Source organism: Zea mays, chromosome 5 (assembly GCF_902167145.1).
Source record: "Zea mays cultivar B73 chromosome 5, Zm-B73-REFERENCE-NAM-5.0, whole genome shotgun sequence".
Classification (NCBI taxonomy): domain Eukaryota; kingdom Viridiplantae; phylum Streptophyta; class Magnoliopsida; order Poales; family Poaceae; genus Zea; species Zea mays.
The window spans coordinates 221,592,190-221,602,881 of record NC_050100.1 but is presented as its reverse complement, the minus strand read 5'-3'; the positions used below and the strand labels follow the sequence as shown (position 1 = coordinate 221,602,881).

The 10,692-nt window shown below is 39.0% G+C and overlaps 1 protein-coding gene and 1 non-coding gene across 4 annotated transcripts; one reads left to right on the top strand and one right to left on the bottom strand.

Annotated features, from left to right (window-relative positions):
• Positions 1 to 449: 449 nt before the first annotated feature.
• LOC109940014 (serine/threonine-protein kinase fray2) lies at positions 450 to 6,561 on the bottom strand. 3 transcript variants are annotated; one of them, XM_020538726.1, is made up of 20 exons: positions 6,053 to 6,560; positions 5,077 to 5,331; positions 4,791 to 4,915; positions 4,648 to 4,692; positions 4,467 to 4,548; positions 4,315 to 4,383; positions 4,063 to 4,233; positions 3,920 to 3,985; positions 3,732 to 3,800; positions 3,529 to 3,663; positions 3,377 to 3,444; positions 3,096 to 3,275; positions 2,315 to 2,424; positions 2,137 to 2,216; positions 2,027 to 2,065; positions 1,742 to 1,861; positions 1,477 to 1,617; positions 1,107 to 1,168; positions 960 to 1,011; positions 450 to 777 (listed from the first exon to the last, which is right to left on the bottom strand). In XM_020538726.1, exons 1-20 carry the CDS (start codon positions 6,251 to 6,253, stop codon positions 760 to 762), a joined length of 2,088 nt encoding a protein of 695 aa, XP_020394315.1. In that variant the 5' UTR covers positions 6,254 to 6,560; the 3' UTR covers positions 450 to 759. The 3 variants fall into 3 exon arrangements, with proteins under 3 accessions (XP_020394315.1, XP_020394316.1, XP_020394317.1); XM_020538727.3 differs by having other exon boundaries at positions 450 to 791; positions 6,053 to 6,487; XM_020538728.1 differs by lacking the exon at positions 2,027 to 2,065 and having other exon boundaries at positions 6,053 to 6,561.
• A 2,016-nt stretch (positions 6,562 to 8,577) lies between these two features.
• TRNAE-CUC (transfer RNA glutamic acid (anticodon CUC)) lies at positions 8,578 to 8,650 on the top strand. The gene has a single exon. It is a non-coding gene; the product is annotated as a tRNA-Glu (tRNA).
• The last annotated feature ends 2,042 nt before the right edge of the window (positions 8,651 to 10,692 follow it).

Here is a 10,692-nt window from a genome sequence, read left to right as displayed (position 1 = left end):
TCTTATTATAGATGACGAAAATTGTGACTTGTTTGTTATGACTATTGTTATACCTCTTGTTACATGGTTTTGGTGGTTGTTCATGCCAACTTTGCATTGATACCAATGTGTTGTTGCCATTGTAATCCACTAGTGGTTATAAGAGAAGGCTTATAGCTAGTACCATGGTTGATTTGGGGAAAAGCTTAGAGATTCAAGAGAAGACTCAGTAGAATTGTTGATTAACATAGAAAAGCTTGGAGCGCCTTAAGGTCAGTTGTGCATGTAGATTCATTGCCAATTATGCATGTGATTACTATTGTTATATCTATTGATTGAAGTTCTTCCCCTTGTTCATCACAAGGGGTGAACTGGTACATTCACACTGTTACATCAATATTTTAAGTGGCAAGGTTATATGGTAGCATTTATTTTAGCATGTTTACGTTTAACCTTGGAAAAGTCACACATCAACATCAAAAGGAAAGAAACATTAAAACTATAGGCATGTTCGACTATTTGAACTCATTAAAACCCTAGGCATGTTAAGCTATCTTTCTCAACCGAGGAACTGCGCTCCAACAAAAAACAGTCCCATGCTATCCATAAACACATACACACATATGGTACCAACATTGGTGTCCTGCTGAGATGGATTGAACACTCGGGCATTGCTAGTTCCTTTTTTAATATATCATATCTTTATTCTTTTTATCTCTCTTCTATGTTAAATAGCCATTTGAAGACCGCATCAACAGAACATCTTGTCACGACGCGCCCTTAAAGCTCCCTTAGCAGCTTCAGCATCAAATCTGTCAGTGCTAAGCATTTTCATATTAACATAAAGAAATTTCACACTGGTAGCAAGATCTTTATTTTGGACGGGATTAACTGAACAAACCCTTAGGGATTTCTTTTGCATATTAAGATTCTTGGACGATGCACATAAATTAGTTTGAGAGGGAAAATTTCATGTGCACCTGCGCTGCCTTTGCTTTAAGCCTCTGAACCTCATCTTGCGTGCATAGTAACCTGCAGCAGCCCGAACTTTCAGGAACTGGGACCGAGACCTTGCAATTTCTTGATGTCTTACTTTGGATTGGAAAGAACAGATTAAAGATCGTTACCGCCATTGCAGCTCCAAGACCTCATTCAGCAGCTCTTTCTCCCTTTCATGTGCAGCTTCCAACTGGAAAGGTAGCCATGGTTATAGTATTTACCATCAAAAGAAGAGGTATAATTAGTTGTGACCAGCAGACCGCACATTGGCTGCTCAAAACACTGTTTTGGTCTGTTTTACACGACAGGCTGCATTGTTCATAGAGTGGAGTTTAAAATAGTACGTGGAATAGGTAACACTACTAGAGATAGCCTTAGTGAATATAAACGATTCACCAATGTTTTCCAGTTTGCATCAATCCAATTATGAATATCGAGGCATTACTAGTTTTATAACCCTTGGATATTCACAATCGAAAGGATCGAGCATATACTCACCATGGATCTATCAACCGAAATTGCACCTGATGGAGATGTCGAACGACTTGTGGAAGGGATACACTGCGAAGCCATAGAAGGTACGCCTGGTGAAGCAATGTCACAACCACTCACCTGCTTCATCGCGTTAAGTATTTGGTCCTGTGAAAGAGGACAAGAATATGACATCACTCAATAGATCTCAAAGTTCAGGTTATTCATTTTGAGCTGTTTGGTGAGTGGGTCTTCTTCATTTTGTCTGTGTGTGTTTTAGAGGTGGGTTTACCCTTTGAAGTATATTTGTCTGTAGAATACTATATAACTGCATGTAGAAGGAGCCACCAATAATGTTTGATGCAACTTCTGCGGAAGAGGGTATACTTAATGATGGAAGGCGAGAAATTGTCTGCATATTAGCAAAATGGAATGCTTAGTTAAAAACATTAAATGATGAAAAAGTACAAACATGTTTTTTTGTTAGCTTTTATACTGTGCTTAGGTAACAAAAGAAGAAGAACAAGGGCATATTCTATTTCTGATTTTACAAAAAAGTAAAAGTGCAGTGTATAACCTGCATGCTGTGACACTTCTGTAGGCCAGGTTGTTGAGCCTATTATAAAAAATGTTTCTTCATTTAGTTTACTGAATATAAATATGCAAAGTATCAATGCCTGCCAATACCTTATCAAAGTCAACATGCGCTGGTATAACTTTAAATCGACCTCTTATAAGTGGAGGTTTCGATCTATCATCATGGTCCTCTGAATTAAAATGAGGCACATTAAAGTTAACACGTCAGGAGGTAGCAAGGTTGTAGTACACAAAACTACATTTGAACTTTTGAACCTAGAACATTTACCTGCTGATTTATGTGCCTTAGGGGCAGCTTCATAAGATGTTTCGTCTGATACATGCAAGGGCGCTCCATTACACTTGTCACGGTTGTGGATGCTACTTTGCTGTTTAGTGCTGAAAGGATTGGATCTTAATTATATATTGCTTGAAAAGCCAGATAATATAAATTATGCCCTGCTTACATACATTTTTTGGAAAGAGATAAGGATAGACAAGACTTTCCCTTTTTAAAAAACAAGTTCTTAAGAACTTCATAGATTCTAGAACAACACTAAGCAGGTGCCAAGAGATTAAAAACAAAAATAGTTGACAGGACAGAAATATCAATGTGGTAATAGACACAGAACCAGCTGTAAGTTTCCTTCTGTTTTTATGTAATGCTCTTTCTGGTATATATAGTTGTGTAGGTCACATGTTATTTATGCTGTCAACTCTCATACATATAAAAACAACCTACTACTAATTGGTTTATTCAAGGCCAATGAATTTATCTAAACATATAATGGTATGGGAAGAAATATATACTCGGGCAGCTGATTTTGAGTAGGAAAATAGTTCACAAATAGTAGACACTGCTGCCGGAACATGTGCATGACTGTAAACCCAAGCTAAGCCACTTTAAAAATAAATCAACCCATAAGTGGCACTGTTATCTAACTGAATCTTCATAGACACTGTTGCAAGCTTCAACACTGACAGATTTTGCACTTTTGCTTCTGACTTTGGTCATGCTACTATTTTAGATTATGTATAATGCTTTCTTTAGCCTGTAAACAAGAACGAACCTCTCTTTGGACGAAAGGAATCCATCTGATGAGCAAGAACTAAAAGAAAACTTCCTTTCATGGGATGAGCTAGTTGGAATAATATCCGGATGTTTCTCTTGACATTCCAAATCTAAGCTTTCTGTAGAGTTTTCTTTTGTGACAGAACCGGTTATGGGCATCCCATGCATAGAAGCATTCCTGACAGTAAAAATCAATTTGATGACGAAAAAATGTTTATATTGCCATCGTTATCAATGCAGCTCTTCGAATAGCACTAGACAAGCAGCAGCGTATATTACCTTAACAAGCAAGCAGGCTGATCAGGAGGTGAAACAGCTGACTTATCTTTCGCTGCCATGTCATTTTCCTACCAACTTTTCTTGGGTTAGAAGTCAGTCGAAACTTTATGCTGGGTTACAACACCAAAATTTTCACAGGAATGGAAACTTACAACATCAGCATCATACTTCGTTGAGAAATCTTTCGACAAATGTGGCACTTCTGGTGCTTGATCCTGTAAGCTGTCCGAGTCATAGAAAGATACATCTGAATCTTTGCATGATATATTGTCTTCACATTCTGTGCCCTGAAAAAAAGGTCAATTACATGGAATTACATTGTGTGAACATCAATGATGGAAATTTATACGAGTACCAGTGAAGCTTGGGATCTCAGGTCATCTATGTCAAAGTTCCAGCTGCTGATACCCCTTTTGTATTCATCCTAAGGAAATAAGAAATATTAGGGATTAATAAATGTGTAGCGCTAATGGCAAAAAACTTTACTCAACTTACTACAAAAGTAGAGCCATTTCCACCAATTTAGATATTTAGCATGTGCACCTGCGAGATTTCTTCTTTCTTTCCATCGGACATTTTCTTTTGAGCCATTAAATCTTGATCCTTTTCCTGCATCATGGTGAACCTTTCTGTGATTATTTCATGAAGAATAGTTAGTCACAAACTAGAACTTAAAACCAGTGTACCTTCAAAGCTTGATATCTAAAACCAAGGCCAGGTAATCCTTCCAAAAGCTTTCGTGCAATGAAATCAGTGGAACGAGCTTGCTTGAAAAACGGTTGCTTCAACAACTTTTTTGCCGGAGGCCTCTTTGAAGGGTCTTTTACCAAACACATAGCAACCATTTGCTTGAAGTTCTATGGTAAGAGTTTTATTGTTCAGAAATGAGAAGTTATACTCAAGTTAGAAAATATGTAGGCCACCTTAAATATATTTACCCTCGAGAATTTCTTATCTCTTTCATAGTCAAGACCTGGAGGAGCATTCTGAAGTGTCATAAGCAAGACCTGACAAAGTGCAGGATGTTTATGTACTGTTGGAACATAGCACGAGGATTTACTCCTAGCAATGACATCTGATAAAAGTATACCTTCATGGGAGGGTATTTAGAGAAAGGAGCATGACCATGAGCAAGTTCAAGTGCAGTAATTCCAAAGGACCATATGTCTGCTCTGTAGTATATGGAAATAGCTCCAGTTAACAAATAGCCACAAAACAATACTAGTGCAGGTGAAAATAACTTAACAAGTTGGAGTAAGGGAATAGCCTACCTGAAATTGTATCCATGTATCTGCTGCATAACCTCAGGTGCCATCCTAGCACATTGAAAATGTCGATGGATGAAAATGTGCATGGAGAAAAAAAAACTTCACGTGACATGAAACGGTATTCCGTATTATTTAAGATTTTGTACCAGCAAGGCGTTCCCACAAAAGTATTCCTGGCCCTCTGCCTATCACCAGAATCAAAAAGGCAAGCAGAGACTCCAAAGTCTCCAAGCTTAATTCCACCCCGAGAGTCGACTAGAATATTTCCTGCCTGTCACCAAACAGAAACAAAATAAAAACCACTTAACTTTGCTGAAACAAGTAGGGGAAAAGATATACATATTTGGTATAGCCATACTATAGCAGTCACAGAAGAGAAGAAAGCAAGAGATACACGTACGTGAACAAATCAGGTTGGTATAGTACTGTTACCTTCACATCTCGATGTATAGAGCCGTGATGATGAAGATACTCTAAACCTTTCAGGACTTCGCGAAGTATCGTTGCAATGATGGGTTCCTCGAATCCAGTAGGGTGCACTGATTTCATTATGTGAAGGCAGGACCCTCCAGCCATATACGGCATAACCACCCATAATGTTTGGTCCTTTGCAAATGAACAGTGCGCCTTGACAACGTTAGGATGGTCTATCAGAATCATTGTTTGGGCTTCACGCACGATGCTATTCTGTGTTGAAATATTCATGTTAGTTATTCAGAGGCGCTTGCAACCTGGTGGTACGTAATAATCTATAAACAGATCGAGATTGCAACACTGGTGGTGCGTAATAAGCAAGAAACAGAGCGAGAAACTTGAATAGGATCCATGGTAATGTCAACTGAGTGTTACAAATACAATAAAAAATAGGAACAATTGGATCTATACCATTAAAAGATCCAAACTTTAGATATATACCATGGACCCCACATGTCATTGACTCATGTAGACCCACATGTAAGTGAGATAGTAATGGTATGGATCCAAAGTGGTGATCTTTTGATGGTATGGATCCAAATTTCCCTAAAAAATACAATCGAAAGATTGTTAAAACTATTGCACACCCTCACATTTAGATTTTTGACCAGTAAAACCAAACAAGTAGTGCCCTTATATATTAGGTAGTGCTCTCATTTATTCGTTGAGTCAGTACAATTCTCAGCTATATAATACATGAGATCATTTTCTTCAGAAAAACGAACCCGCCCAAGCCATTATTATCTGAACATCACTAGGACACCAGCCCAAAATAGTTGGTTCCTAAACACAGAACTAAAAAGCGCGCCATGACGATCGGCGACACGCATCATCGTCCAGTGAACGAGACGCCACGGGACAGGCAGAGCAAAATAAAAATGGGGGTGGTGGATCGAATCAAACGGGAATGGTGTGGTGTGGCACACGCGCGTACCAGGTCGCTGTTGGTGCGCTCAAAGTCGAGCACCTTGACGGCGACGATCTCGTCGAGTGGCTTGCAGAGCGCGCGGTACACGACGGCGCTCACGCCCTGCCCGATCTCCTCGTAGAGCTCGTAGTCCTCCACGTGGATCGGGTACTTGCGCCTCTCGCCACCCGCGCCTCCCGCCGCCGCCTTATCACCAGGCCCCGTCATGCTGCCGATTCCGTCCGGACGGCACAACCCCACCGCCGATCAGCAGGCGAGGTCGATGGCCGATGGACTCGGAGCTCCGGCCTCTAGGCTTTGCATGTCCTGCCTAGCCAACGACGAACCCTAGTCTCGTTGCTCTTGGACCGCCATTATGCGTCGCGAGGGAATTGGTGGTGCGTGCCTCGGTGGGGAGAGGCGATGGACGGAGTGGGACGGGAGGAGAGGAGGTACCGAGGTAGCGAAGGGCCGTGCATTGCGGAGGAGGAAGGAAAATGGAGAGGGTAGGGCGGCGCCCGCGGCGTTCCTGAAATGGGAAGCGGCCAGGAGTCGTTTTGGACAACATTTCGCATATCAAAGTAGAGTCTATTTTTTTTTTTTGCTGTGCCTGTGCGCTCTCTCGCTTTGCATTTTTGCCGTGCGCGTATGCATCCGTCCCCTCGATGCTTGCATTAGAAAATCGTTCGGCGGCCACGCCACATACTGCATGCAGGGCAAGTACGTCAGAAATGGCTTTTATGACTTCCTTTTGGGACCTATGAGAAAACGACAGGTAACCTTGTTCGTTTGTGCCATATTGATGGGTTGAAATGATTTCTAATCGGATTTGTTCTCTAATTTATATAAATTTTGATTAGCTGGAACGATTTCAGGTACAATCCGACATAAACGAACAATGTCTAAAAGAAACCGAAGGGAGCAACGACCAAGCCAGAAGCAGGCTCCGTTCTACTTGTGACACATATTGACAATCGACATATCAAGTCATATCCACAGCTATAATATCTAATGCATGGATTTTTACACTTGCATCCTCACTCACTAAGCACCCGCTGGATGTTGGGCAACCACTGGGTGGTCAATAATTACAAATGATTGAACAAAAATACTATAAATAGCAAGAAAAACTCATATAATTATTTAGAAGCATTCCACATATAATTATTAGAAGCACAAGATACATAGTGCAATATCAATTCACATTTCAAAGAAGTGGAGATGAGTATATGAACTAGTGCTTCATTTGGCCAGAACAAAAATATGTATCAACAGTGACTCAAAGTTTAGTATTCTATGGTTTAACCCATGTGAAAAGTTACATCTAGCTCTAACCCATCATTTTACGGGTCAGATCTGATGTAGACCCACAAGTTAAACTTAATATCCAAACCAATACCCAATATGTGTGAAACACGTTAGGCATCCCTCGCGACTGGCATCCCTATTTGAGATATAATCTGTACTCTGAATCTGCCTGGTCCTTTTGGCTGATCTTATGGTCTAATACAATACAAAATAGTATTTCAAATGAAGAACAATCGTGACAACGAACAATAAAACACTAGAGATAGGAACAAGTACGACCTAAATAAAATCATGTTTGAATACACTATAACTAATAGTTAGTTATTAAAATTAGTTAAAGACATTCAAACAGTCAAGCTAATAGTTAGCTAGCTTTAGCTAATTCTACTAACAATCTTTTAGTCAACTAACTATTAACTTTAGTGTATACAAACACCACATGATTCTAAACAGAACACTAATAAAACATATTACATTTTTATGAAAAAATGGTCAGTATCACTTTCGTAGTTTTCTAATTTAATGTGAACTAGTTGTTATTTTTGGATATTTAATCACATTTAGAAGACAAAATATTATACAAAACCATCTTTAAATCCCCCTGAGGATCAAAGTTATTTGATCTTGATAGTTTGATGGGTAAGGATATTCAGTTCTTGCTGTTGATAGTTAAAATTGAACTCGGACACTATATAGAGTTCAATGACCAAAGACTTCATTGACGGAGTAAGACTTAACAGGTCAGTGCTTAGTACTGACATGTCTGAACAATGCATATTTTTTAGTGAGATATTAAGCTAGAAGATGTATGGCGTGCCCTCTTCAATTCAGGCTGAAAAGAATACAATTGCAGCATAGTAATTTTGATTGTATTTATATCAAATAATTATCGATTCTTACATAATATGAAATAAATTTTATGGGATTCGATGTGAGATATGTTTTTACAGTACAACTTCAAATATTAACAATCATTTATGTTCCCCTAGTTCTAAATTATAAATTGCTCTACTGTTGCGCGTGTGTGTATTTAAAAAATCATAGAAACTTATAATTTAAAATAAAAAAGAATATAAATCTGTTCAAAGTTTAGAAAACTATCCTACGACTGGGATCTGGGACAGCGAGACACATGTCTCTTTGCAAACGTGGAAGTGGAACACTGGAGACTTGGAGCGGCACGCAAGTTCGGTTTCTAACAAATGCTTCAATTAAATATATACATATTACAGAATCCACCACAATCCGTTGTAGTCTAGTTGGTCAGGATATTCGGCTCTCACCCGAAAGACCCGGGTTCAAGTCCCGGCAACGGAATTTTTGAAGTTTTTTTGTTCTTTGCTGCCCTTTGTTTACCCCTCTCGCTTTCTGGAGAAGCTTGTGCTTTGCCTGTTCGGGCCTTCGGGGTGGCAATGGTCGGCCACCCAGCGGACTAGCTCACTAGCGCACCACTGCGGCAAGGTGTGGACCATCCCAATATTATTGGGCCGAGGTCCAGTAAATTAGGATTGCCTGGACATTTCGGATTATAATCTATCTAAATTATATATTCCAACGTAAATAATTTAATAAATAAACAAACATTTAGATTATAGGTATATATTATATAATCTAAAGTCTAGATTATGATAATCTTATAATCATCTCGAAAATAGTTTGTTTGAAATTATTTTTGTCAAAAAAACCCACTGTCATGGTTATCTTCATAAAATTACAATGTCTACTATTTTTTCTTCTTTCCCCAAATCACACGCACGCAGGGTATTATTGCTGAAACAATAATCTTCATTCATATAATCTGGTCATCTAAACAACTATATACAGATTATAATCTTAACAGATCATAATCTAGATTATATAATCTATAAGCTGAAACAAATAGGCCCTCAATCATCCTAAAAGACTAGTATGATAGGAGAATGTTAGCTCTCCTTTTTAAGGTGGCTTATTCCTCCTAATTTAAATAAGGTGGAATAATTATGAGACTCACTTTCGTCGTCCAACTGCAATTGAGCTAATTCAGTCAATTGTGTTTTTACCAACGAATAATAGTAGAAGATGTCCTCACCATTCCCACCTTAAAATGGGCTCTACCATCTTGACTGTTCTGTTAGGACAGTCTAAACGAGAAATTTTATTGTGTTGTTTACAAGACTGCAATGTCATATAGAATGAGATAAAATTATGCAACATATATGAAACACCCGCCTCAATTTAATTTGATCCTCACTCTTTCAATAAAACCATGGAGCTCTTTGTTGCAAGTTGCAACCTGTCAGCACGAGAAGATACCCAGCACTTTAAGATAGAATGGACTGAACACTAGGAAAGCTGAAATAAAACCGTCACCTGCAGGGCGCTTAGGATACTCTTTTTGTAATGAGATTGTGGGAGGCTAGTAAACTACATGACTGCCATGTCATGTTCAATAAAAGTTGGGGACATCAGCTAGGTCGAGTGGATCTTTGGAAGCTGGGTGCAGGAAGCATGATGCGAGCGTTTCAGATGTTCTTGGTGCTCATGTGAGGAATAGGTGGGATTGAAAAGGCTGTAAGGCTCTCCGCCTTCACACGCTAGAGAAAGGAGCACGTCCAAATTACAAGACATGGGAGATATTGATGGAGGGTTATGTTCAGAGTAGGCAGGATGGACAAAGTTGTGGATTGCATGAAGAAAGATCTGTCTCTGTTGAAGTGTTGCCATTGGAGATCTCCACTTGAACTGATGGAGGCTTTAGGCAAACATTTCGAGGAGAAATGGTTTACTGACAATGTATATCGATACATTAAGGGTGTGTTTGATTTGAAGAATTAATTCATTCTAGATGAGGTAATACATCATGAGTCTATTCTATAAATTTGGAACTCATTCCTCATATTATTACTAACTATTATGCTATGAGGAATAAAATGGTGATGGATCAACTTATTTTATTTCACAAATAAAAAAAGAATTGAGAAGTGAAAAGATGATAAACTCCATCATTCCTCAAACCAAACACGCCGGTTCTCCAAAGATTTAACTTGACGAGCTTGCCCCTGTACAAGTCATTGAATGCTGATGTTGTGCTACCGAATGTCCTTGAGATGGTTGCAAAAGATCAGATGGACCGGTTGATCATAATTGCTGGCAGGATAGATAGCACATGCAATGGATAGTCTTTAACTGGAACAGGCAGTCACCAGTCAAATGATATCTCCATTCATTGGAGTTTGCCAATTAGAGCATCTCCAAGAGACTAGCTAAATAGCTTGTCAAGATAAATTTTAGCTACTTAATAACATAATAGCTCTCCAACAGAGTAGCCATTTAACTTGCTAAGCTATATGACTCTCTAAATTAACTCCCTCACTAGCCAA

Bases quoted from the DNA above. Each gene is read 5' to 3' on its own strand.
- LOC109940014 (XM_020538726.1), bottom strand. From the start codon at position 6,253: ATGACGGGGCCTGGTGATAAGGCGGCGGCGGGAGGCGCGGGTGGCGAG. The intron at 3,664-3,731 runs GTACTCGTATAA...CCTTTTTTTCAG, and splicing joins TGAGATCCCAAGCTTCACTG to GGCACAGAATGTGAAGACAA. The intron at 1,862-2,026 runs GTTATACACTGC...GCTAATATGCAG, and splicing joins AGAAGTGTCACAGCATGCAG to ACAATTTCTCGCCTTCCATC.